Source organism: Acipenser ruthenus, chromosome 2 (genome assembly GCF_902713425.1).
Source record: "Acipenser ruthenus chromosome 2, fAciRut3.2 maternal haplotype, whole genome shotgun sequence".
Lineage (NCBI taxonomy): Eukaryota > Metazoa > Chordata > Actinopteri > Acipenseriformes > Acipenseridae > Acipenser > Acipenser ruthenus.
In genome coordinates, this window is record NC_081190.1 from 19,944,940 (window position 1) to 19,972,616 (window position 27,677).

The 27,677-nt window shown below is 40.0% G+C and overlaps 1 protein-coding gene across 9 annotated transcripts in view; it reads left to right on the forward strand.

Moving 5' to 3' along the window:
- The window catches only part of LOC117409423 (probable E3 ubiquitin-protein ligase HERC1), a 66,638-nt gene that overhangs the window by 22,516 nt on the left and 16,445 nt on the right, over positions 1–27,677 (forward strand). For 2 of the 9 annotated variants that reach the window (XM_034904240.2, XM_034904243.2), the window contains exons 21-61: positions 95–221; positions 740–908; positions 1,413–1,728; positions 1,970–2,066; positions 2,401–2,449; positions 2,718–2,953; positions 3,299–3,496; positions 3,741–3,861; positions 3,973–4,213; positions 4,424–4,590; positions 4,711–4,869; positions 5,075–5,172; positions 5,769–5,867; positions 6,241–6,408; positions 7,027–7,266; positions 7,511–7,594; positions 8,224–8,455; positions 8,570–8,864; positions 9,667–10,439; positions 10,713–10,932; positions 11,727–11,884; positions 12,693–12,776; positions 13,107–13,308; positions 15,058–15,185; positions 15,712–15,920; positions 16,073–16,341; positions 16,878–16,930; positions 17,284–17,475; positions 18,320–18,494; positions 22,152–22,401; positions 22,807–23,020; positions 23,510–23,772; positions 23,960–24,075; positions 24,520–24,641; positions 25,089–25,304; positions 25,488–25,618; positions 25,849–26,048; positions 26,217–26,325; positions 26,780–26,920; positions 27,221–27,322; positions 27,498–27,671. In XM_034904240.2, the coding sequence (XP_034760131.2) occupies positions 95–221; positions 740–908; positions 1,413–1,728; positions 1,970–2,066; positions 2,401–2,449; positions 2,718–2,953; positions 3,299–3,496; positions 3,741–3,861; positions 3,973–4,213; positions 4,424–4,590; positions 4,711–4,869; positions 5,075–5,172; positions 5,769–5,867; positions 6,241–6,408; positions 7,027–7,266; positions 7,511–7,594; positions 8,224–8,455; positions 8,570–8,864; positions 9,667–10,439; positions 10,713–10,932; positions 11,727–11,884; positions 12,693–12,776; positions 13,107–13,308; positions 15,058–15,185; positions 15,712–15,920; positions 16,073–16,341; positions 16,878–16,930; positions 17,284–17,475; positions 18,320–18,494; positions 22,152–22,401; positions 22,807–23,020; positions 23,510–23,772; positions 23,960–24,075; positions 24,520–24,641; positions 25,089–25,304; positions 25,488–25,618; positions 25,849–26,048; positions 26,217–26,325; positions 26,780–26,920; positions 27,221–27,322; positions 27,498–27,671 (7,597 nt within the window). The remainder of the gene's footprint in view (positions 1–94; positions 222–739; positions 909–1,412; positions 1,729–1,969; positions 2,067–2,400; positions 2,450–2,717; positions 2,954–3,298; positions 3,497–3,740; positions 3,862–3,972; positions 4,214–4,423; positions 4,591–4,710; positions 4,870–5,074; positions 5,173–5,768; positions 5,868–6,240; positions 6,409–7,026; positions 7,267–7,510; positions 7,595–8,223; positions 8,456–8,569; positions 8,865–9,666; positions 10,440–10,712; positions 10,933–11,726; positions 11,885–12,692; positions 12,777–13,106; positions 13,309–15,057; positions 15,186–15,711; positions 15,921–16,072; positions 16,342–16,877; positions 16,931–17,283; positions 17,476–18,319; positions 18,495–22,151; positions 22,402–22,806; positions 23,021–23,509; positions 23,773–23,959; positions 24,076–24,519; positions 24,642–25,088; positions 25,305–25,487; positions 25,619–25,848; positions 26,049–26,216; positions 26,326–26,779; positions 26,921–27,220; positions 27,323–27,497; positions 27,672–27,677) is intronic. The other 7 variants (XM_034904253.2, XM_034904254.2, XM_034904260.2 and 4 more) reach the window with 6 other exon arrangements.

Genomic DNA, 27,677 nt, shown 5'->3' on the forward strand with positions numbered 1-27,677 from the left:
GTTTAAGGACCCTCCTATTTTTTCTACAACTGTAAAGTGTGACATATTTTTCTTCTGTTGTTTTTGTTTGCTTTTCAAACATCTGTTTCTGCAGGTATGAGCCTTGTGAGAAGCTTATAGAAATCTACCAGATTGTGTACAAGGTTCGAAACACTCTGCTTTCACGCAAGGACTTGGCAGAGAACATCATTAATGGTCAGACATTACCCGACGCCAGAGAGGTAATAGAAAGCTTGCACCTGCAATATGTTTTATTATTAACCCAAGTTCAAATAAAATTGAACTCTGTTGCCTCCAGTGACATACATTTGTTTTGAGGCTCTTGTCAAACTTTAGATTTTACTTGTTTATAGAGAACAGCATATCCAATCTGATGAAAACATCTTTACCACAATATCTGGAGCTATATAGAGAACCTTGTCCGTCTATAAACAAACTTGTTTACATTTATATATGTTGGATGTTTTAGGTATTTAAGTGTGTTGTCTTCTCCAATACAAAGTATAAAAGAACAACAAATATTTGGCCAAAGTCAAAGGGGTCCAATTATTGTTGTTCTGGTTAAAAGGTAATCATTGCACACATAGTAAAAAACGTAATGCTTGTTAATTTCAATGTTCCTTAGTGGGAAACATCTCCTTTGATGTGCTATACATGGACAAACAGAGGATACTTCTCTATCTAATTGATGCACAAAGTTTATTTGACCTTGTAGAAGTATCACTTAAACTGTGTCCAGTTTTCAGAGGCCCCCGAGGTGGAGCAGGAGGTGAGCGCTGGGGAGAAGGGAGAGAGGGTAGCGGAAGGCCCAGGGGAGCAGCAGAGTGGCCTGGGAGAGACTGCAGAGCACAACCAGGAGGCAGGGCCCGAGGAGGACACCCCCAGCATCAGCAGTATGTACCTGCCGGGTAAAAGAAAATTGCATCTCCTCTTCTCTTCTCTCCTTGGGTTATGGAGTCTTCTGGGGTTCAGGGGTCACAGTGTGGATTACAGCAGAGTTGCACTGCAGATAGTTGCGCTAATGGAAATTTGATGAAAAACTTGCATAAAAGCTCAGTCTGATCCTGTCATTTTTTTACCTGTTAAATATCCTGCTATGTGTGTTCTCCATCTTTCCCTGTTGTTGATTATTCACTTACTGACTTTTTTTCTAGGAAAACAAATAACTACTTCTAAAATTGAGATGGTTTTAGAAATGACCAGTAAATATGTGCAACTCTAAGTCTGTACATGAGTAATTTCTATAGAAAAGCACAGTTCTACAGGGTATATGAATTACACCTTAGCCTAGTAGTCTTTTTCAAACCATCTCGCTTCAGTGGATGAATCTGTTTAATAAAATGATGTTTTATTAATTAAAAAATATTTTGTTTTAGGCATTTTCACAGTTTGGGGTGTTGTTTCCTTTTCAGAGGTGCTGCAATGTTTCCTGGCCACGCGGGAGGCTATGCAACTCCATGAGAATGAGACCGTGTACGAATCCTCCGGGACCAGCACGCGGCCCAGCAGCACAGAGATCCCCGGCTCCCCTGAGCGAGAGGTAGCTGGGGCCCCAGTGCGCCGGGACTGGGAGAGGAAACCAGGCTGTAAGGAGGGGCTGTCCTTCCTCACCGTCTGCCACTCCACCATCTCCCGCTGTGCCTTTCTCATCCTTGGAGTGAGGGCAGCCTGGCAGGACAAAGGAGAACTGCTGGACATGGACACGGACACAGAGCTTCCAGGGAAAAGGTGAAACAGAAGACATTGAACTTTATCAGTGTGTACTAAAGTATCATGTAATCTACCAGTAGTATGTTTGCCATTGTTGTGTTGTGAAATCTTCTAAACATAACTTTGTTTGATTAATAACATTTAAGTTATGAAATTGCACAGGTTCACCTTAATCTTTCAAAAAAGCAGGACTTCTCGGTTATCAGGAGCTGGATTCAAATGCATTTACTCACTGTTTTTTATTTATTTTTATTTAAAGTAGAAAATCAAGTTCTACACCTGAAGGCCAGCAGTTGCATTACACAAAGACAGGATTCAGCCAGTACCTTGAAACAGGAACATTAGCAGAGAAAGAGGTAATAACTACATAGCAAGATAAATGTTCCTAGAAACAATTTAAAATTGAACAGGCCTTCTCTGAGTACCATAGGTACTGGAAATGATGCCCTGACCAATAGTGATTCTGTCTTCTAGCATGAATCCATCATAAACTCCTGCCTTGTAAAACTTGTCTGGAGCAAAACTCTTCACATGGGATTTATACTTATGGGGGGACAAAAATGAAGGTTGATTTAAACTGACCAGTCGAGAATATGTTGTGCCCTTAAAAATAACTTTACCACCTATTGTATTGCTATTCTGTTTTTTTTTTCATTATTGTATTAAAAAAGTAATATGGGTCTTCTATAGTTTTCAGATCAACCAAGAGCCCAGTCTAGATCCTCAAAAAAGAAAATGGGTAAGTTATTTTGATTTAAAAGTGTACATTTTCTAGTTACAATCAATGTTCAGAACCCTTGTATTCCACTGCTGTTCAGTATTCATGAGCTGCATGCCAGTCTAATTTCCCAGAAGGATTTAGATTGGTTTAGAATTGTATTAGGATTTGCTCTCTCTTTCTGCCAGATGTCAACCTACAGTGTACTGTCCAATGTATCCAAGAATTCTTTCCAGACCATATTGTTCTAAATATTACCACAGAAATGTTCCCTTGTTTGTTCCTGCAGGCTTACCCCTCTGTTCGCTGGGGATTATGAAGGATGCCTGGGAGAGACTGCGGCAGTGCATTAGCCCTACCCCTAACCTGTGTGCCGGGTCCAGCTCTCCAGTGCTTACTCAAATATTTCAGTTTTTGTGTGGGAGCATGATGAGAACATCCACCCTGGTAGAACAGGAGGCAGGCAGCCAGGTGGACCCCAGAGCTATTGCCCTTGCTATGGCACAGCAACAGCAGCGAGCAGAGGTAATGAGCTATTTGATGGTATTAGTTACACAAGGTCATTTTGATTGTTTCTTTGACAACCTATGCCATGGACCTTAACTCCAAACCAAGGTCAATCAAGTGTTCTTTGAAGGGCTGTGAGTTTTTGATTTTTGCAAAGAAAACAAGCAGGATGAACACACACACCCACTGCTAATATAAAAAAATGTGAATGTTTTAAGTCTAGGTTATCGCAAGGCACTACCAGTGTTTGGAAATGTGTATTTAACTTAAGACTAGTGTTTGCATGTTTAATTTGTCCATTTAGTCGAATACAATTAAAAACAAAACTATGATCATCTTAACAAGTTTCCCTGTTTCTCACAGCTTCGCCTGGAAGCACTTTGCCAGATCTCATCTTTCCTCTCAGAAATGGATGATAAGAGCAGCTGCTCCTCACCACCTCCTAGATTTCCTGGACTTCTTCTGACGGCACAGCTTCAATTCCTGTCAGGCTGCTTCGACCTGGGAACTCCAGTGTCAACCAGCCTGTCTGGGAGCAATGGGAAAATTCAGCATTACACTGTACGTTTTAAAATCATGTTGGGAAAAAAACATGTTTGCAGTCGACCATAAAATACTTTTTAAACAAATGTATATTTCATCAGTTTAAGCTTAATCTACATAAAGACACATTTCACTGTTCAATCAATAATATTTCTTAAAATGTAATGTAGTTTAATTCATTCTGATTTTATTTAATTGCCTTGAGGATGTCAGATGTTCCAAAAGTTATGTTCAAAACTTTTTTATTTTATTTATTTTTTAGTCGGGAACGCAATCTGCCCAAGCAGGCACTCAGAGGGACCTTCAAGCTGCAGCACACACACACTACCAGCAGGTGGTGGAAGCACTTAGAGATAGAGTTGTGGCTGAGAGGGAACTTTCAGGTTTGCTTGCAGAAATAGAGTTTTAACATTTTATCCAAAGTGATTCAGCAAAATGTCAGCCCTTTCTTAAATTAAAATCTGGTTTGTTTGCTTTTGTTTTCACTTATACAGGGTCCTATCAGCATCTTCTGCTCGCCACCCTCTTTGCACTAAATATCCATTACCAAGCTCTGGACCTAATTGTGGTTGTTAAGAGTGGCCTGCTAGAAATTCTCTCAAAGCTGACTGACAACACTTGTGTGCTACTGAGCCAACGTTGGCTCACTGCTACAGCATCTGGGCACATGCAGCTCAGTGGTGCAGTTAAACTTGCCAGTGCCAGGCTGCTTCAGATACTTGCTATTGCAGCCAGGTATGTATTTGGGGGGGGGCGGGGAACCTTGTTATGTGAATGTGTATAAACTCATTAGGATGTGGCAGGGTTAGGGGCTCATGTTTTTACATTACGTGTTGCACTGTGTTTGTTTTTTGTGATAACTTGCTGTTTTAGTTGGGAGCTCAATAGAAGTGAGACATGTCCTGTTTAACTGGAAGCATGTTTCCTGTGTTTTATTATTGACAGCTCCTGTGCAGATGCCCTTCCTTTAGATGTTTTACAGGCACTGATGGATGTGATGTGCCTACAGCTACAGAACATATTACACATGATCTATGAGCAAGAAATGCCTGACCTGAATACAGGGAATCATGCAGAAAAAACTACATGCGGAGAAAATCCAGAACAAGAAAGTGAGACCAGTTACAAAAAGGACATTCACACAGAAGTGTTGGGTTTGAAATATTTTACTGCACAGTCAGTTCCCAATTAGCTGCGTCTTTATGATTCATGTACTTTACTTTTTTGTTTAGAAGCCCGTGTCAAGAGCAGTGGAATAGTGGAGTCTCATCTGGCTGACTTTCTGGTCTTCCTTCGTCGTCTAGTCTCGCTGAGAAGCAACAAAAGCATCTCTGCATTTGTCAAATGGATCGATCCTCTGATGGGAATTGTTTCTCAGAAACACACTTCAGGTAATGTGTCATTAAAGTTACTTTCAAACGAGAATACTTGTTTGTGTTTTTATTTAGTAACCGCAAGTTAAGAAATCCAAAAGCACATATCTAGTGATTTCTCCAGCTGGTAGCAGTTGTGCGCCATAACGGATTATACTGTGGTTTAGTATAGCAAACAATTCTATATCCAAGAATGATGCTGTTCTGTCTTTTATTTTGGTAGGTGTCCCACTCATTAAGAACTTACGAACCAAATTGCTTGCCTTTCACATTTTGGAAGCCCTGCTGCCTGGCTATTCAGAGCCATTGCAAATTAATCAGGTAAGAAGCTGTTTTTTTGTTTTTGATTTTTGAACATTGCTTCGTTAAAATGTATGAAGGGATATACTGTTAGAAATTAAAACGTATTTTTTTCTGTGGATATTTATGTTTACAAATTATAGCTATGGCCAAAAATGTTGCATCACCCTATAGAATTAACTAATTGTGCTTCATAAAGTCGAATGAAACCTGCTGAATAATGTTACGTTAACATTGAATTACATACCACTTCGTAGTTTTCCATATACTTAAAGACAAGCTGACAAAAACTGAAAAATGGGACATGAAATACTGTACTACAATTATGGCTTCCGGTAGACTTTTGCAATATCATTTTGTGGTTTCTTTGATTACGTGATGTTAAATAAAATCTCTAAATTATGTTCATTATTTGGGAAAAAAACATTTAGTGGAGGGTTAAAGTGATCTAAATAATGTAGTCCTGTATCTTGTTGGTGGTCAGTGAAAACACAGTTATTCAGTAACATAATTTAGTTTTTTTTTTTTTTAAATAAAACAGCTCCTACTTTTGGTTACTGTAGCTCTAAGCTAGTGTGATAACTGTTGCATTAACCCTATAATCTATCTTTCTTCAGATTGTAGATAAACTATTTGGGCTGGTGTCTGCCTGTATGTGGGAAGAACCTCTAGCAATCAGCAAAGAACAAGAGAAACAAGCTGAAAACTCCAAGCAGGTAATCTTAGTGTTCTAGAACATTGGGTGAAGGACACCACACACACTACTCTGCGTGGCTTTGTTTTGTGTAGATTTTAAATGAAAATTATACATGTAATTAATAATAATAATTGATAAGTATATTGATCAACTTTGTATATTTGTAGCATAACTAATTATGGTACTTAAGAAAATAAGTGGAGATAAAGAGCTGGACTGCAATCCATATAATTGAGAACCCTTCTTAAAAAAAGCTGTTTATCACACATGTGCTATATATTGCGCATTAAGGACCTTAAATGCTATAGAAAATAAACATTACAACTTAAACCTACAGGCATAAAATATATAGTAAACATATACATTTTCTTTTTTTAAACTGCATTTTTCAGGGTTCTGACAATGAAGAAGAGTGTGTTCCTATTGGAGATTTTTCCTTTGATCCAGATAAACTGATTTGCTGCTCAATGGAGAGTGGGAATGTGCTGTCCCATGGATCTGGAGGGAAAGGGTATGGGTTGGCTACAACAGCTATAACATCAGGCTGCTTTATTTGGAAGGTGAGATTAGATTAGATTATTATTATTATTATTATTATTATTATTATTATTAGATATTCTTCATTTTGTCATGTAGTGTTTTGTTTACCATGACAGAAAGCATTCATTCATTGCCAAATAAAAACTAAAAAATACAATGAGAAATCTGTTAATAGGTCAGATAAGATATCTGTAAAAGATCATTAAAAATAAATGTTTATCAAAATCCACTGACTAGACCATTCCAACCAGCAACCTAATGGACCGGAGTAGATTTCTCTACCCACTGCTGGCTCTGCATATTTTCTACCTACGTTGTTGTTTGTTCTGATCAATGATCCTACAACAATCATTGTCTTTTAAGAAAGCTGCCGTATGCGTTTAATAGGTTGCCTCTAAGAACTGAATCCAGGAGTGCAAGTACACTGTGATAAGTACCATTATACTGCAGTTTGATATCTTGACACATGAAGCCTCAGTTATATGCCTACCTGATTACCTGTAATTTCACTGATTGCTTTAACTATTTGTTCCCATCCCTGTTTCCTTTTCTATCGCTGAACCATAATGCTTCAGTGTAACTGATAGGCCATCCTCTGTTTTCCACTACAGTTGTAATATGTTAGCTTTGTCTTTCAGTTTTACATCACCAAGGAGAACAGAGGGAATGAGGGCACGTGTGTGGGGGTGTCCCGCTGGCCCATCCGAGACTTCAACCACCGCACCACGATGGACATGTGGCTTTACCGTGCCTATAGTGGCAGCCTGTACCATGGTGGAGAGCTGGGTAGAGTACTGCCCACCTTCACGCAAGGAGATACCATCACCTGCATACTGGACATGGAGGCCAGAACCATCTCCTTTGCCAAGAACAACAAGGTACAAGTACAGCAGCATGAAGTTTGTGGCAGACCAGACTTGCTAGCACATGAAAAGCAAACATGCCAGTTATTCTAGCATTACAATCAAATTCAGGTTATTGTTGTATGTGATTGCAAAAACATTATATTCTGTTTAAGCTAATGGCTTTGAATTGTAGTCTATTTGCTAGACATGATCAAAAAGTGCTTGATTTTAAAAAAGATCTGTAATCTGTATGTATATATATATTCATTCTTTACAGATGGCGATGTTAGCTTTTGAAGATGTTGATGCCACAGAGTTGTATCCCTGTGTCATGTTTTATAGCAGTAACCCTGGAGAAAAAGTAAGTGAGCTGGTATTAATTCATAGTGAGTTTAAGATGAATAATACTACCAAGTAGATCTTACGGCTATCATCTATAGGATCCTGAACTGGAAATATACCCTGAATACAAGACACAAGCTAAGTTACTGCTGAACATGTAATTCTGTTTTCATTCATAAACTCTCTACCTTTTATTGGATGTTTTGGTTTTTTTCTGGTAATGTTTTCAACTTATGTTTGGCTTTTTAACTCCTTTTAGCATTAAGTAACTTTCAAAAAGACTTCAGTAGGATAGCTAATTAAATAGTATATAAAACCATTTTATTAAATAGTCGTAAATGTATATTGTGTAACTATATACATTATTATATAGTAGACTAGCCATTTTAGTTGTTCTCTTGCCTGCCTTAATGCCTGTACATGTAACTATTCCCATGGAAACCAACATGTTTAGAGATTGTTGTCACATCATCTAATGCATGAAACCTTGCACCATCAAAAACTATTTTAAACCTAGTTGCCGGATCACCATTATCTCAAGTTCCTTGGAAAGGCTGTTTTCTACATTCCTGACAGAGTTTGCTCAATAAGAGAGAAATAGTTTGAATACACTGGAGGATGCTGAACCTGTATGGTTTCCTGTTGCAGGTAGCTCTGTGTGACCTTCAGATGCGGGGGATGCCCCGTGACCTCTTGCCAGGGGACCCGCTGTGTAGCCCTCGAGCCACAGTGCTTGTGGAAGCAGGCATCCAGATTATTCGCAGACTCCATCGCCACGACAGCTGGACTACATCCATCAACAAATACATGCAGGCCAGGCTGGAGCGGATCAGTCCACTAATGAAAGAAGGAAGAACTGGTAAAGTGAGCAGATCACAAAGTAAGCGCACTGCTAAAATTGCTTTCTTATCAAAGCTGGTTTACAGTAAAGGCAAATTGCTACCCCTTTATATTTTTATGATTGTTCCTGACACACATGTTACTTTTCCTGCAGCAGTTGGCTGTAACTTGTTTAAGAGAGCAGCCCCGCATGTGAAGGAGAAGATTCCAGATGCGGAGTGTGGGGAGGCAGTCCCGTGCCTCTCGAAGCTCGCAGATCCTCAGCTGATGGCACTCTGTTCTGAGATCTGGCCAGTGCTGGCTGTGATTGGGGGAGTGGACAGTGGGCTTAGAGCTGCAGGGCAATGTCAGCATAAACCCAGCAACCGGAGAGCCACGCTGTTAGGGGTAGTGAAAGAAGGAAGTTCATCAGCCAAGCTGCAGTGGGAAGAGGTCGACATGACTGTCAGGTAATCATAATTAAAAAAAAAAAAAAAAATGTAGAAATGAGTTAGTAGGGCAAGCCTTGAGCTTCCTGACTGTTTGTTTGTAAAAGATAGTTGTTCAACATTCCCCAAAGTCACTCTAGACCGCAGCCTAGATTAAAGTAGTTATGTGTTTTCAGCTACTTGCCAATAAACAATGAGAGGCAATGCCATTAAATTACATAGTGTACTGGGTGCTCCCCAATCTTAACCCGAACTTAACCAAATTTCCCTTAACTAAGAATAGGCTGTGCATTTTGTGTCGTATTTTGCAATTCCTGGGGGGAAAAAATAAATGGACAGACTTTGATGCTCTTGTACTGTAGGTATCAAACACACAGTCAACTACTACAGTATGGCAAATATTATATGGTGTACAACTGCTTTGTGATTTATATAGAGTACAGTGTAATAAAGTAAACCCGAATTTCATGGATTCTAAAAAATACTGTTATTTAAAAAAAAAAAAAAAATTGTAAAAAATAAACCAAAACATATCAATTAGTATATGTGGTGGTCTCGTAGGTTTTAACCTACAAAGGAGTGACTGTTATGGGATGCAGGACAGTACAATAAATGTTTTTTCCTATAAGACTTTCTGTTTTGCTTGCCGTTTCTGTAACTACATTGTTTTTCCTCCATCTGATCTTTTCATTGTGTGCTTTCCTCAGTTTCCTGGCCTTATCATTTAGGTTCTTTTTTTCTTTGTTTCTTCCTTTTTCTCTCCGCATGTCTTTTGCCCTCCCTCTCCTTGTTGCATGTTGCGGTTCTCCTTCCACTAACCAAGCTTCCTGAATTCTTGGTCACCCAGCGACACCCCGCTGTCCTCCCTGGAACCCTGTGAAGTGCCCCAGTTGGACGTTGCCCGATTCAAGGGCCTGAAACCTTCTGTCTTGTTAGACCTGATCTGCCTAACTGGCGTGCTAGAGGAAGAGGAGAACCACATCAGCAGGAGGGCACCAAAAAAGAGTAAATCGGAAAGCAGCCAAAGAAGTGAACTGGAGAAGAGATTGGATGAAGACATAGCTAGAGTCATGATGGGTGAGGATGGGTGTCCAGAAGCAGTCACTGTATTGGATAGCATGGAAACCACAACTATACCGGCTGAGGATAAAGTGACCAAAAAAGATTGTCTGACAGCAAGCAAAGAGAATGTAAATGAGCATGAGGGCAACCTAAACTCCCAGGCAAACAGTCGGACTGACCTCTTTTCCTCTGAGCTGCGTGCTGTGCAGGTGTCCTACTTGTTACTTGGGGCACTGAAGTCTCTTGCTGTTATTCTGAGCTGTGGCAAATTTGCAGATATGCTTTTGATACCAAAATTGGAGGCCAGTAGTCAGAATCAGACAGAAACAACCAAGGCTCTGATTAGTGTGGAAAACAGGGAGCTGCGGTCGGTCCTGCAGTTCCTGGTGCGGAGCATGGTGAAGTGGGCAGTGAGGACCTGTCCCATTAAGCAAGTTGTCTCCCTGTCTGATTTGGAGCGTGCCCAGATTATGATCTTCAAGGGAGCTCTGAATATGTTGCAGGAGGATTCTGGGACAACAGACCATCAAAAAGGTACAGACTTTTTCCAGTATATCCAGTTTATTGTGGATGTCTGTCCTCCCATCCTATTGTAAGTGACTCTGCATATAATGCACAGTTCACAGCCTACCTCTGTAAAGCGCTTTGTGATGGTGGTCCACTATGAAAGGCGTGATATAAAAATAAAGATAATAGTAATAATTAGTCTAAACCTTTCACAGAAATTATGAATTATTTGCATTTGTACCTCTATCAGGCAATAAAAACATAAACCAAGGTAGACTAAGACTTTTTCTGTTTTTGCAGAATCTGGGACTGTCCCTTGTCCTTCATCACAGACAATGTCTCAATCGTCAAGCACACTATCTCTGTACAGCAATGGCTCAGACGGGAATGCTACTTTCTGCATGTCCAATGAAGCGTCTGCATCCTCCTCCAACAATGACTTGGCAGCCTCCCTACTCACTGCGCTGCAGGCAGATGGACTGGAGAACTTCAACCCCTTCCTCCCAATCAATCTTCTGCAGTAAGTAGTAACATGCACTCCTGTTGAAGAGTTGTATCTGAAATGCTTTGGTTTTCTTAGAAGTAATGCCATGTATATTACAATTTTGTGTAGTCATTAACATTCCGTTTAAAAACATATTGACTATATTGACTATCAGTGCTCACTAAGTGGGGCTCAAAGTCAAATTATTTTATTTGTCTGGTTGTCTGATGTATGCAGATTGTTTTTACTATCATCTCAATGACTAAGTACTGTATTGCATATACAGTGTACAGCAGTATGCTGTTTTTGGATCTCAGGGAGTCAGGGAGTATAATTGTTCAGTCTTATAAGTTATTGTACAGAAGAATGTGGGTAAGGCATGCACAGTAGTTTGTTCCTTATACACATGGAGTCGTCATGACCGACTGCCTTAGAACTGTGTTTTTACTCCAGATGTCCATCCCCAGTTGGAAGCACTGAAAAACCAGCATCAGGTAAGTGGCTGAGCCTGTGCACTAACCACTGCCTTCTGCTCTGCAGAACATCTAACCTCTGAGTCCCCTGCATCCCAAAGAAGAGCAGCTGCATATTCATATTTCCAAGAGACAATGGGTCTTCAAATTTAAGCTTTGTGTCTTCGCCCCCACCCACCCACCTCCTGTTACCTAATGTTTCCTATTGAAATGTGTTTATCAACTAATTTTACAATATTGTCCTTATTTTTGCTTTCTTTGCAAAAAATAAAATAATAAGGTATAAAATGTAGCTTGGGGTATGAAATGTAGCTTGGCTCTTTGGTTTAGTGCATCCTTTGTGTCTTGGCTTTTTAGGCGGATGGTGTTAACGAGGTTCCCTACCCTGGCTGGACTGCTCAATAACCCCATGTTGTATCCCAGCTTCAACATGGCAAATTCTGCTTCCTGCGAGGGCTTTTCAGAACAGCAGCCTTGCTTCGTAGGACCACACACCCGGGCTAATAATCCACCTGGTAAGGCAACGGGATTTGGGAAAATAAACGTCCTTGTGCCTCTAAGCTTCGCAGGTGGTGTTACCAGGAAACGGTGTGCTTGAGTTGTGTTATGGCTTTTATAGGCATAAATGGGTTATGGAAATGCCTGTGACTGCATGTTTTGGGGGGGGAAACACCTGTGCTAAACTAACATACATTTAATATACAGTTGGTACTCGGTTATGCAGTTTTTATTTTTTTAGAGTATACAGTCTATTGGTTCATGGCACATCGGTTCCAAGTAAAATACTATATATTGTAAGATTTTCCCATGCACCTGTGTCCTAGTATAAATGCATCAAGCAGTGCCCCTTACGGCCAAGGATGACTGGCAAAGCAAAATATTTACATTACTACACAAAGACAATATCAAAGCCTTCTTGTACATGAATGTGGATGCCTATTTATATGATCTGTATCTCTTCAACCTAATAAATAGTTGGTCTGTTTTATATAGCTGAAACAATAATCACTCAATCAGACAATACCTGTATTGTACTCGATATTGATTAATTCTGGTTCAATTAACATGTATTTGTTTTAATCATATATATATATATATATATATATATATATATATATATAATATATATAAATTATTGCATTTCATTTCTGGCCATACTATACGTGGCCAGAAAAGAAAAGCATGCAGCTGTCAGCCATCTTCCCCCTCCCCAATACATCTGCATTTCAGTGTTGTTGTAATTGGTTAATCTAATTCTGTAATCAGAGGGCAGCACCTGTATTCATTTATGACATTGTATGTTGTTGTTTTTGACATTTTCAGAACGACCCCAAATGTTTGTTCCTGTACGGTTACTAGAAATGGGCTTCTCTATGAGACATATTTACAAAGCAATGGAAGATGCAGGTATATAGGACTCTTACAACGTATAAAAAAGCATACCTAAAAGATTTTCAAATTGAATCGTGTGGAATGGAGCTTCATTGGACTTTACTGAAAGGACTGTTTTCAACATGCATGACTGTCATAAGAGTTTTTGTGGGCTTGTGTGTGACATGTCTTTGAACCAAGTCAAATGGTTACAGTAAATTCCTTAAAAGTGCATTCCTCCCAGTGTAAAGTTCCATTGTTCTTGCAAAGTGTAATGAGTCATTTCAGTATGTGATGCAATTTATAGGTTAAAATAAAGCATTATTTTAACTCCTCTGATCTGATTTCCATGCTTTTCCCTCCCAGGAGTCACTGGAGAAGCAGACGCCCGCACTATTGAGATGCTGGCTAGCTGGATGCTGGAGCACCCCCTCACAGAGCAGCAGCTGATAGATTATCCATCCACAGAGAACCCCAGTGAAACTGGAATAGTCTCCCCTGAGGGACCAGAGACCGTCCAGCGGCCAGAGTCACCCACTCCTAACTCCCACCCCGAGGGGGATGAAAGGTACCAAATTTACTTCATTTTGGTTTTTTGTGTTTTAAATTTATTGACCTCTGTTGGGATTTAGACAAGACACACATTTTGTTTTGTTTTTTTTGCCACTTGATCTTTTAAAGTCTGCAGAGTTAAAGGGTCATCAGTTAACATCTCATCCAAAGTATATTACATCCTACAGTACAAGCCACCTTACAACATGCTGCCCAGAGGGAAGAGTGGTCTTTAATAAGCCACTGTGATAGGGGTGTGGGAGTTCGCTCTGATTGATTTGAGAGAGAGATTGATGTTGAAATGGCGCTCAGGATTTATTTACACAGCAAACGAGAAGAGACTGCGTGACACAGGCGAATATACAAATGTACAACAAAAGGAAAAACAACTAACAACAAAATGTGCCATGAATATGTCTCTTTCTTTTGCTATAAAGTGAGATCCCATTGACACACCCCTGTACTTTTGGATTTCACAATCCAGAAACTAATCCCTGACAAAATAGGAAAATAGTCAAAACAGTGACCCAGGTTCCAAATGCAGTGGTCAGATGTTTGGTTTATGTTTGTTCCTTTCTACTTGCTTTGTGGCGAAGGGCTTTGTTTAGTCTCTCAGCCCGGGAGTGTGTCAGCAGGTTCTTTTTTATGGTGAGACGCACTGCTGAGACCGGCCCACAGGCTGGTTAAGGATACACAGCTGTCTAATCCCTGGCGGCACACACAGCCGATTTAAAGCAAGGCTCACACCTGGCTTGTTTTCCGATTTTCAGTAGTAAATGCAAGAAAACAAACAACATACAGCGCACAGAAAAAACGAAGTACAAAACCACACTCAATCCTGTGTGCAGGGCCTTGCCCCTGCCACTAGAGTCCTGCATCGGGTCGGGTTCGGGTTGGAATGTGAACTTTTTCGCGGTTAGTGGTTCGGGTGTGGGTCAAAAAAAATTTCGGGTCTGAATTTGAATCACCAAAAATGTATTCTGTCCTTTCAGTGTACTCGTCTATAACCCTTTCCCAAATAACGTATTAGAAGGTAAATGTAATGGTATTTCCTGCACTAAAGCAGTCGATTAGAAAGGAGTCGGCTGACTAAGTAGTGTTCTCGGTTTGTATTGCCGCTTGTTTGATATGTCGCAAGATCCTTTTATCACGTCTGCTTGGTGATATTAAAAATGTCTGTGGACGAGGTGAAACAAAGGATAGCGCAGGGTTTATAGCATGTAGTGGATAATAGTTTGAGAGGTAAATCACAAGTAATATGTTACAATGTTAAAATATAACCAGACCACTAGAGGAAGCTAGCACGCTGTATAGCCTATTGTGGTGTTGCAGCGTGTTCGGCTCAGGTCCTGTAGTAGCGGGTCGTAAAAATTGGACCTGCGCAGGACTCTGCCTGCCACAGCCACCAACACAACTTTGTACACAGCAACACCTGACCTGTATTGTAACACCTGTATTGACCAAGCCTAGACAAGAAACTAAAACCTTATATTTTCATAGCTTTACAAATAATATGCTTATTGTGGAAGAAATAGGAAATCTCATATTAAATATAAGAAAAAAAAAAAAAAACTTTGCTTGATAGTGTTGATCTGATTTTATTTTATTTTTTTACATTTTTTATTTAAATAACCTATGCAGACCTAGGTTGTCAACATTGAACTGCTTGTTGAACTGTAACGAAAGTATTTCTTTTGTAGAACTGCAGTGTAAATACATGTGTTGGAGAGGGCTTTGAGGGCTCTTTTTTTTTCTTATGCTGCAGTTTAATCATGGGTCTGGATCACGTTGAAAGAGAGAACTTCCTTGATGTCCACCTGACCCGAAACAGGCCTCCCCCAGCACGCAGGCAGCGCTCCAGTCTGGGACAGCGATCCTTCTTCAGGAGAGCGGGTACGTTCATCTCTATTTGTACAGTCCGACTAGTGAGTGAGCTCTGAACAAACTGCAGTCTTGAGATGGATTTAAATGTAATGTAATGTTCACCTAAAGTCATCGACTGAACAGTAGAAATGTTAGAGTAAGTAACTTCTAATGACATTTGAACAGCTTTTCCCCCCTTTACCTTTTCATGGTATTTGCAATAGTTCTGATTAGTGCTGTTGCTCAGATATTGAGTTTTAAAGTTTTTTTGATCTGACCTGGGGAAAAAGCTATTTTGAAAAGCCCAGCTCCTTATCGAAGTTGCCAGAATCTAATTTGTCCGCATTCTGGTAATACAATCTCTACACATGCACAGGAAGCAGCAGCATAGTGTATCATTTAAAAGTAATTGAAATATCTCAACATATTTCAACATAAGAAAAGTGGGACTGTGGAAGGTAGTAACCTAATACCGCTATTTCTAATAAAAGATAAGGAGTTGATTCCAGAACACCGGTTTCACACCTTTTTTAAGAACTTCTTGTTTGCTTTTTAGACTCTCCTTCCCCCAATCTGGTGCCGCCCTTGTTTGGTCGTGAGCAGGGGGCAGCGGACTGGCCTGAGAGAGCTGAGACTCACCCCTTCCCTGCAGAGGAGGAGCCTGAGCTGGGCTTCATGGACGATACGCAGCACGAGGAGTCCTCCGAGGAGCTTTTCACACCAGAGTTCACGAATGCCGAGAGGGACACCTTGTGGATGGTAGAGGTACTTACTTGTCTAATAAGTTGCTATCTTTCTTTGTGAAGTTATCTGAGAGACAGTCTTGCACGGCAGAGGTGCTTTGAGTGCCAGACTAATAGGTTATTGGTTTAGCTTGGGACCTGTCCTTACTGTATTTTTACACTTGTATATGACAGGGAGGAGAGAACCAGACTGAACCTGGGGAGATGGTGGAATGTGAGCTCTGCGAGACTCTGACCTTGCAGTTCAACAGCCATATGAAAAAAACCCACCCAGGATGTGGGCAGGGCGCGGAGCGCCGGGGTTACCGTAGCAACGGTACATACGTTAATGGCTGGTTTGGAGGGGAGTGTGGCTCCGGTAGTCCGTACTACCTGATGTGCAGTACCTGCAGGGAGAAATATCTTGCTGCCAAAATTGACGAAAACCATTTCAAATCCAACAGGTGAGAGATTAAAATCATAATTCTGGTGATATATATGTACAGTCCAGATTGCAATTTTAATTTTATTGACAATACACAGGTGCAAAGAGGCTGAGGCACATTTGTCAGGTTAATATATTTAATATTTTGTACTTTGGATGTTCAAAATAGTAAGGAAAATAAGTGTAGTAAAATAAATATAAATATATATATATATATATATATATATATATAGCGAGAAATACAAAATGTCTTTATCAATGCCATTATTTGTTATTATACATAACCAAAATCAACTTCTATCCTATTGTGATGAAATTTGATTCAGACACATTATTATATCACAAGTCATGGAGAGCATCCTAATCTGGGGATATGGGAAGATGCCTGTCCATCTGTCTTCACTTATGTATACATGTTACACACACACACACACACAACCTAACAGATCATTGCTAAAACTTCGATATACCTAGTTCTGGTGTTTTGTATAGCTATTGTTTTAAACATTCTATTACTTTCGGTAGAGTGAAACTGTAGTTTGTTTGTTTTTTCAGATTGAAGAACTTGGCCTCTGATTTAATTGGGAGATTGGATAACAGTTTGGAAGGTATCTGTCTGACATTATACCTGATGGCTGTATCATGCAGCCTGTCATTAGGGGAATAGTATAGGGTGGTTTATAAAGTTGATTGGGGACTAAACAGCAATGACAGATAATGTATTGCATTCTTGTTTACTATATGCCAACATATGTAAACTGACCTTTTAAGAAAATAACCATTGTTTTTTTTATCTTTAAACCGAAACACTGTAATATAATATCCATGTACAGTACTGTACAGTAGAATGAAGAAAAAAAAAACCTCTTCTGTGTATATACTATACTAGCACAGTGTTCAGTGTCACAGTGAGGACCAGTTTGTTTCAAGGGATTTTATGCGTGTCTGATGTGTTTTACAGAAGAGTGGGAGCTGTTAGACCTTGAGGATGGTGACAGACTGACAGGACTGGAAGATTTTGGCTTCCTTTCGGGGTCTCTAGGGCTGGGTGAGAAGAAGCAGGTTCCTGATCCAGTCCCATTCACAGAACAGGACCCCCTGGGAGCTCTAGTTACAAACGCTACCAGCAACAAACACTCACTGCTTCTCAAAGGTAAGTGTTACTCTACTTTTTGTTTTTGATTATGTTGTGGAAATGTGATCATTCTTAAAGGTAATGGTAAGATGCAGTAACCCTTTTTATACGATTGTAGCTGGTTTCCTATCTTTAAATAATACTTACTGTGGCAGGATGGCTGCAGTGGTGACGTCAGACCCGGAAGAAGACACAAACAAACAGCAGCTGTTAGACGCGAACGTGTTTGGTTTCTTTATTAAATAATAACTCAAATAAAAGAGTTGAACAAAACACACACAAAACAAACGGGCACAAGGGCCAAACAAAACAGTAAACAAACACAAACGGGACGAAACGGACAAACAAGTACCGTGCTGGTTCTCCAGCACGTAGTAGCAATTGTTATTTATAGTACACGCTCCTTTCTCTCTCACCCGTTCTCCACTCTCGAACACACCCAACCTCGAGTGGGCGAAAACATGCTGCTTTTATGCAGTTGTACCGAGACTCGATTGCTAATCAATCATTCAATTGGAATCTCGGTACAACTGCACATGAATTAATTAAGTTCAATCCCGTGACACATAGTATACACATTTTATCTGCACGTGAAGTGATGTGCAATCCTTGTGCCTAAATACAAATCTACATTTGAAATCACTTGTGTTACACAGACCCATTTATATCCCGTGTACCAATGACTATACACCAACATTTAACACACTACATGCAACATATAAACAACAATACGCACAAGGCGGGGTCACACTGCCACACTTCCTTATACGCCAAATGTACTACCAGCCTCATCATTTGTTCTGGAAACTGGAATTCCCACAAACAAAAAGTGAGAACTCTGGTTTCTTCCTAACTATTTCAGGCTCACGCAGTGCTGAGGAGAAGGGCTCTTCTGCCAGACAGAGCCTGGGAGAGCAGGCTGCCTCTCTCCGAGATCCCCAGGACCGTCTGCTGGCACTGAGGCGCATCACAACCGCCACACAAATCCTCCTGGCGCAGGGCATAGTCATGAAGGCATTATCCAGGATTTGTGCCAGGTGTGAACAGTAGTAAATAAGATGCTGTATCAGTGTGTGAGTTGCTAACTTGAGTACCAGTGGAGCTTACACTAGATAAGCCAAAGTGTCTTTATAGAATAAGACCATTTGGCAGGGCCATCTAGTGAGCCATCTATCTAGTGAGACAGCACCATCTAGTGCACAGCTGTGTATTGCTAGCAATACTAAAAGAAATATGATCTTTTGCATCTTTTCACTAGATCAGTGGTGTGCAAACTTTTTAAATGCCACCCCCCTTTTTTAGCATGCATTTTGTTGCACGCCCCACCCACCCCATGTAAATCATGTATTTTTTTCTTAACCACAAAAAGTCCAGATTTAGCTAACTACATAAGCGTATCACAAATTCAACATTTAAAATCAGTCTGTTTTTTTTTTTGTTTTTTTTACACTTAGCAAGTGAACATTTAGCTGACATTTCGAACAAATAAAAGTCTGTGAAAAAATACATTTAACTTAATTTATTTTTAATTAATTTATTTTTTTTATAACTTGGCGATTCAACATTTACCTAACAGAAGTCTGAAAAACATTATTGTTCAGCAATTAAATCTAAAACAATAAATCTGGGTTTTCACAAAATAGAGTATGCACACCGGGAGCGAAGCGAATGTCACGAATACAGCACGAGTACAAAAAAAAAGACAACTGTAGCTAGTCAGGAAAGAAGAGACTGTCTCCTTTTGTGGAGATTAAATAAAATAAATAAAATGCAAAGCATGGGTGGAAAAAATATTCAAACGTGTTACTTGAGTAAAAATACTGTTACTTGGGGGGGGGGGGGGGGGGGGGGGCGAAGTAATTAAGTAAAAGTCAAAGTATCCTTCTAGTAAACTACCTGGTAAAAGTACAAAAGTATCTGAAGCTGACACCCTGGATTTGAAGCTGACACCCAGGGATCCTTCAAGAAGCTGCTTGATGAGATTCTAGGATCAATAAGCTACTAACAACCAAACAAGCAAGATGGGCTGAATGGCCTCCTCTCGTTTGTAAACTTTCCTATGTTCTTATGTTCTTAAGAGTACTCAAGCATCAGAAGTAAAAAGTAGCCACCTGAAAAAAAAACAAAAAAACGTCCTGCAGACCTACAGTATGTATTCCCTTCTGATATCATTTACCTTCTCCTGCTTGATGGAAGAAAATCTCTATTCTTATTGTACACACACTCTGAACACAGTCTGTCAATGTCTACTTCCTAGCTGTCCTTACTGTATCGATTTAAATTTACAATAGCAATTTTTTTTTTTTTAAACTCAAACTTACAGTTAATCAGCGGCTATAGCAACTACTCTATGGTTTTATTCACAAGTTGTAAAACAAATGGATGCAGACTGACATTCAATAACTTTATGCATTCAAATCGTATTTAAAAAAAAAAAAAAAAAAAAAAAAGTTATCGATAACAAACACTTCACAAAACAGGGTACGAACAGCTGCATGCAAGTAGAATATTTTAATTAAATCCGGTACTGTATTAAACTGTTATTTACACCGCAACTGGAAGTAGCCTACAGGGTCCACCGCTTGTATTAAACCAGAGAGCCTGAACAGACCACGGATGTTTTTTGAGAAAACCACATTACTCATGGAATACTGAGGAAACGCTTAGCAACACAAACTAGTTATTCATGAAATCAGGATAAAACTATTAGAAAAATGTAATTTAAATTTTGTTTAACGTATCCATATTCTAATAGCGTTTGAGCCCTCAGGAGCCTTCTCACCTTCAGTTCGGGCATGTAACTGCATGAAACGGACATTGCCACACGATTAAGCCCACTCCTTCAGGCTCAAATGCTTAATTTAAATCTCAAATCGGGAATTTAAATTTTAGTCACAACCTTTATCCATGAATAAAACACAATTCATGAAACAATTCTAGGATCAAATGTGAAATCCTGTTTTGAAACTGCTTGTAGCTTCCTGTTACTCTTCTAAACTACTAAAGCATCATCCGCAGCTAAACGTTGTGTTTGTTGATTGGTTATTTTAAAAATCTAAACAGACTCTGGTTGGGCACCAACATACTATGTCATCATCAAAGCAAGCAGACACGCATGCGGCTCTGCTTTACCCAATCAGAATCCTGGCCAGCGCAAGAGTCAGTGTGCTGAAAGAACGAGCAACGAGATGCTTCTGGGAAATGCAGTGGAGTAAAAAATACATTATTTTCTATACAAACGTACTTGAGTAACAGTACAAGTATCCCAAAAATAAAGTACTTAATAAAGTACAGATCCCGAAAACAAATACTTAAGCAGTGCAACAAAGTATTTCTACTTAGTTACTTTCCACCCCTGTTACAAAGAAATAGAGTATGATACACCACACACTAACAAAAAAAAAAGGAAACAGTTGGGGTAATACCACCGGCTTGTTAAAGAGCTAATGTGATTATTATTATTGGTCAACATTATTAAAACAAAGAAGCATCATTCTACAGAAATATGAAACCAGTGTGTGGTGCTCCCCGTCACTTTGACTAAAATTAAGGTGAAATAAAGAGCAATAGACATACCATCAATTGTTCTGCTATTTCTTGCCATGTGGCGTCCTTCTTTTTATTGTCTTTTTATAACCACTGGCATCATAAAGAATATGATATTTTTCGCCTTTAATAATTACATTCTCATTAATTCCCTTTTTTTTTCTGTGGTAATCTCTGCGTGAGCAAGACAGTGACAGTCACTTTGACTTTATTTCTGATTGGTCCATTGCGACGCGAACAGCACGTAGCACGAATACAAATAAAACAAATGTATTTCTATATTTGCTCGCTTTGCTTGCGGTGTGCATTACTCCATTTAAATCAATAGTTTTAATTATTTTTTATTCGCAGAGCTGCCCTTACACTCCGACTTTTAAGAATGTGTTTGTTAACATTTATGTAATTAGCATACATGGAAGCCGCCATTTCAGCTCTGTTCACTGCAGTTTCACTGACACACTTGCCACTTCAAACATAATTTCTCTGGTTCTACAAGTCCTAAAGTGATCGTCAACGGCTTATTTGAAAGGTAAGAACTTGGCCTAATTAGCTGGCATTTATGTAATTTTAAAATGTTCTATCCTTTTAAAAATATATACTGTATGTGTATATATATATATATATATATATATATATATATATATATATATATATATATATATATATATATATATACACATACATTTTTTAACAGAACTGCCCCTTTAGTCATAGTCCCCCTTACTGCCTCTCTGCGCCCCCCTACTTTGCACACCACTGCACTACATGACTTAAATTTATAAAGGGGAGAGGTTAATGGTTACACTGTGGTGTACCAGGTGTATTTAGAGGTTAGACATAATTGTGAGAGCTCTATTAAAACCATGGGGGTGCTTTAAACTTCTATGTTTTAAAAAGTCACTGGGATGAATGACTGAAATAGAAAATTACACAAAGTGAATCTAAACAACAAGAAAACGATATATTAGTTAAGGTAACAGTTATTGTTGTTGTTCTGAACTGACATTTCATGCCCAAAAAATGTGTTCTTTAGGGAGCATATTGTGATATTCTGAGAATTGTTACCTTTTTAATGATTTCGGATTAATGAAGTAGATCTGCTTTTGCATTATGCCTTATGTCCTCTCCCCCTCCTTTTCTATCTCCAGTGGCTCAGTGTGTAGCCAGTCTAGTGGTCTGGAAGCCCTGGGCCTCGCTGACATTCGTATCCTGGTTCGGTTAATGTGCCTGGCTGCAGCAGGAAGAGTTCACACAACCATTGAAGGGCTTGGATTTGGAAGAGGCACCAGTGCAGAGAAGGCAGGCTCCATCTTCCTCACCTTCCTGAGCTCAGCCATTGGCTGCCTGGTATCAAGCAGTCCCTCAGCTTACCGGGAGCTGGTAGACATCTGCACCCAGGTAGCAACAGACATTAATTCATCTCTTCTGTGATGTACTGTTGTTCCTGATTCAACCCCTGTCATTGAAGTTAAAGACTATGCTTGTGCAAATGAGCCTGGCTCTTTTGAGCAGTGGTTTAGACACTTGCTTGGTGTTCACCGGTTTGTACCTATTTGATCACACAATTATGTAATTGAATTTTTGACAACATGATTTAATAGGATTTGTCATTACCTGCTAATGGAAGAATTTACCATCGCCATGTTGATAATTCGTTCCAAGTAACAAACACGTATTAATTACTGTTAAATAACTGTAGTTGAACTATATAACACATCCACTGCTGCCTGCCATCACCACCTCATGAATTCTCTGTATTTAATAAATTACTGTACTTTTCTTATTTACCTTGACTTTGTTCAGGACTTGATTGCTGCAGCAACAGGAATGAATACTGGAGCCATCAGTGACCCACAGCAGAAAAAACAACACTTTTCTACATTTAAAGGACCAGCAAAAGAGACCAAAGAGGTGACCTCCCCAATGTTCCTGGTAACTCAAACCCTGGTCTCGCTGCTTACACAGAAGGGAGTCCGCCACCGACAAACCCCAGAGAGAGCAGACACAGAGCTTAAGGGTGAGAGGTTGGGAAATCAGACATTAATTGCAAATTTAATATAAATAAACTCTTATAACCCTTATACCCTACAATGTAATTCCCATACAGCTCACAACAGATTATTAAAACTAAATGAAAATGTCTCAAACCAATATATTTTGTATTACTTTTTTATATTTTAAACTTTGATATGAGATATAATGTGATGTACCTCCTAACTTACCCCTGCCTAGAACCTGCCTCAGAAGCTCGTTTAAGTGACATTGTACATCAAGTCCAATGGTTAGAGTTGAGGACAGGGAGCCAGGGGCTTGTGGTTTAAAATCCCACAGATCCTGACTCGCTTTGTGAATGAGTAATTTACCTCCCAGTTGTGGTTGTAGCTGTTTTCCAATGGAAATATTGCATTTGGGTTACTCTGGTTATTAGCTTTTAGTTTTTTTAAATTGGTTTTAACAATGATGCCAGCTATTTATTTTAATTTTTAACTGTTTACTTGTTTTGTAGATGCTGGTAGCCCTGTGGGTCTAGGTACGTTTGTGCCACACTCAGCTGTACGTGTTGGGCCTCTGGAGCTGGCCAATGCACTGGCAGCATGCTGCCTGTCCGCAAGACTTACCAACACAAACAGGCAGTGGGCTGCTCAGCAACTTGTGCAGGCTCTGGCTGCATCAGAGAGAGACAATCCCATCAGACCCCAGACTTACACAGACATGGCAGGGGACCTGCGAAAGTGCCCAACAACAAAACTGGAAGCACATCACAACAGGGTAAGGAGATACATACTGTAGTAGTCTCCCAGTTGTATTTCAGAAACACTATTGGTATTCTAATTTCTTTCCAATCAGTTTTAGTTTTAGACATGTACTGGTAGTAGAAATACCCAAGATCACAAGTAGTAGGGATTTATAATTCAACTATATTTACACCACTCTAAACTGCTTTGTATTGACCCAGGTCACAAGTTGCAGTTGGTGCAGTGAAAAGGGCTTGCTTGCCACTGGTGCCCAGGATGGAACTATGCGACTGTGGAGCATCACCAAGACTACTGGGGAATTGCAGTGCAGCATTAGGTAGGGAAAAAATTGCTTGAATTTAGCAACTTACTGTGCACGATAGAAAATCCTTGGTTATTACCTTTTTGAACAGAAAAAAGCAGTGTTATTACTACATCCTCTAAGACAGGTGTTCCCAGACTGTGGTCTGCGGCCCAAAGGTGAGCCGCGACGCAGTCCCGAGTGGGCCGCGGAAGCAACGACTTTCTATGTATTACTAATGAAAATTAAAAAAAATAAGATTCAAATGAAAAAATAACAATTTAGATTAACTTTATTTACAGTGTTACAGATTTTAACATGTTTTTCATTTGTCATTTTTCTTAAGAAGTGCTAATAGTGGGCTGCAGTGCCTGATACAGCTGAACAGTTTGGGGAACCCTGCTCTAAGACATAATAATAAATTAGGAGAAAGAACCTGTGGTAATATCAGCTCAATTTGTGTTGCTTGATCCCTAATAGCATGGAGAACTCCGGCCCAGACAGCAGCATGGGGATTGAAATGTCTTCAGTTTACTGGAGTGCTGGTGGGACGTTTCTTGCTGTTTTCCAAGAGAAGCTGGTCAACATCTGGACAGTAAATGGTAAGAGATCTTTGTTCAAATGGTTCTGTATCTGAATCCTGTTCACAACGTTGTTGGTCTGGGCTAGGGGCTCACATGGCCCTTAAGATCCTGTGGGTTATGAAGGAAACTCAGCTTGGGATTGTTCACCTCATCACACTTCAGCAACCCCTACTGGGCCTCACCCCACAGCTTCAGTAGCTGAAAACATTTGCTGCTTAAAAAAAAACGATTGGCATGAAGGAAGTTCCCCATGATCTGAATTCCTCCTGATCAATAAGTGGGTTGCAGCAGTAAAGTAACAAAGGAAATTGGGCATTTCATTTGGTAGAACTGTGGTAAAATGAATATTAAAAAAAATGGATCACATTAATGCCATGATTTCATGCATTGAGAATCTTGAATAATATATAGTCAGTGGTGCTAACGATCGTGAGAGAAACATTTATGTGTATTTTTTGTTGTCAGGTTCACAGTGTCATGTGGAGAGGCAGCCCTCGTGGGTGACAGCCATCTCATGGGTAGATAATCGCATGCCGTACCCCAGCCAGGGAGCTGCAACCAAGGGTGGATCTGCTGAGAATCTGCTTGTCGGCAGACTGGATGGATCTCTGTGCTGGATAGAGATCACAGAGACATTTCACGTTGAACGCATTGAACTGACCCATTGCCAAAGGAATAATGGTGCGTCACTGAAACATTTAGTACAGTAAAAACAACAATGATGAATTGTGTGTCCTGGGTTCAGTTACATTGAGGAAGCATATACATTCCTACATTTATTTTTTGTTTGTTTAACCTTTTTTTCTTTAGTCCATGAGCCTTAACCATATCTAACACACTACTCCTGATTTCCTATATTCACAGCAGCTGTTCAGTGTATTGCCTGGCACAGTCTGGATAAGGCTTTTGCAGTTGGATACCCAGATGGAAAGATTTTGATCTCCACCACAGAGCCCTATGACACAGAGAGCCCGCTCATACTGTCTGCCTTTCCTGTAAGAAATACCCCAGCGGGAAGAAATATCTGTCATTCAATTATGGGCGGGGGGGGGGGGGGACTTGTACAAGGCTTTGCTGTGAAATATAACTAACCTGTATTGTTAAGCTATATTATTTACCAGTAGTAAAAAATATATAAATGTTTAATATAAATAGTACATTTTGCCACTTTGGACTTCAGTTGCCTCCTAGGTTAACCTCTATAATTTATACTTATTTTTCTCAGGAGAGCGTATCTGACCTGAAATGGGACCCCACAGGCCACCTGCTGCTCTCAATGGCCAGAGCTGATATGGTGAAGATCTGGGGCCGGGTGGGAAGTACCTGGCTTACTGTGCACTCCCTGTTTCACACTGCCCAAGTTAATGCTGCTGTGTGGTGCCCACTGCCTGGCACTGGCTCTGACCCCAGACTGATGCTGGCTGTGTAAGTACAAAGCATACGAAACAGAATGCCACCTTTCCTGTTTAATATTCCTTTGATATGTACATTGTGTTTGTCAGGCTAGTTGAGTAACCTTAATAATCTGTGCCTATTTTTATTGATTCATTTATTTTATTTGAATGATGCCACGTTTTGTGTTTGTTTTTACAGAGGGTGTCAGAATGGCCTTCTATATGTGTGGACTGTACCACAAGGTGGCACTGCTGTATCACTACCTAACTTTTTAAACACCGCTCAGAACAGAGGGAGGATCATAGAGGTAAAATACATCAACATTCATTTTTGTCGTCAGTTGTTCCAAAATATAGATATATTTTTTCAGTTCTATATGATTTCATGCTGAGGCGCTAAGGAGGCTTCACTTTGGTTAATCCCTGGGGCCAGCATCACCGCCGTTGTGCGTGCTGCTGCACAAAGGGAGGCAAATAGACTGATCCCTGGAGCCAGCATCACACTTCAGACATCAACACCGAGCCAGTAGGAAATACACGTTACCTGGTGGAGGAAAAGCACTGAAGGTGCATATATTACAGTGAAGCAGAGCCCAATATTAGCATGAAGTAAATAACAGCTACTCTCATGTAATGAAAATCAGTTAGAAATCTGCAATTTGTACAGTGCAAAATGTTCTCTCTTAAAAGTTGTTGTTGCTGTTGTTATATTTACTAAACAAGGGTTTTTAACAAACAATGATATTGCTTACTTCTGTTTAGTACCAGCAGCGGAGCAGTGCAAAGTGTGTCTTCAGACTGAATGGTCACATCACAGCTGTGAAGTCAGTGTCCTTCAGTCCCAATGGGATGGCTTTACTCTCTGGAGGATTGGGAGGCCTCCTCAATATCTGGTCCCTTCGGGTATGTTGAAAACAAAAACGAAAAATTTATTGTTAAAAGTGAACACTTGTTCCAATTAGGCGGGACTTGATTATCTTGTTTACAAATTCACGTCATAGATATTTGGTGCTGGAATGTACGTGCCATATTTAAGTGTAAAAGACTGTGTTTGATAAACTCTAAATCTGAATCACTGTGTATTATACAATATTAGCTGCTTTAGCTACAGCATCTCCTTCCCCAGCCTATGTCAGCCTCTATAAAGAGCTACAAAGGCCATCATTGGTCATTTTCTTTTTTTCATCCCTGCCCCCCAATCAGGATGGATCAGTACTGCAGACAGTTGTAACTGGCTTGGGCTCTGTGGTCAGCACTGCCTGGATTCCAGATGTTGGTGTTGCAGCATGCTCTGGAAGGTCAAAGGTCAGTCCCTGTTTAAGCACCCAAACCTGCTAAATTATTGATTGTAAGATAGAAGACAATAAGCTGAAGTAATTTTCTTTGTGTTCATAAACTGGTATGAAACTTGTTTTATACTTTTATAAACATTACAATGCATGTATCTGAACCCTTACTGTGATGCTTCTGTTATCCACAGGACGTGCTGCTGATCCGCTGCACCCCCGACTGGATCTCTCACAACCACGTTCTGGCCTCCTGCCGCATGGTCCTCCGTGCTCAGGGCATCGTGGGGCTGAACAAGGCCCCCTGCATGACGGTGTTTTTAGAGAGACTACCCCTTCTCCTGCAGGAACAATACAACTATGAAAAGGTAATT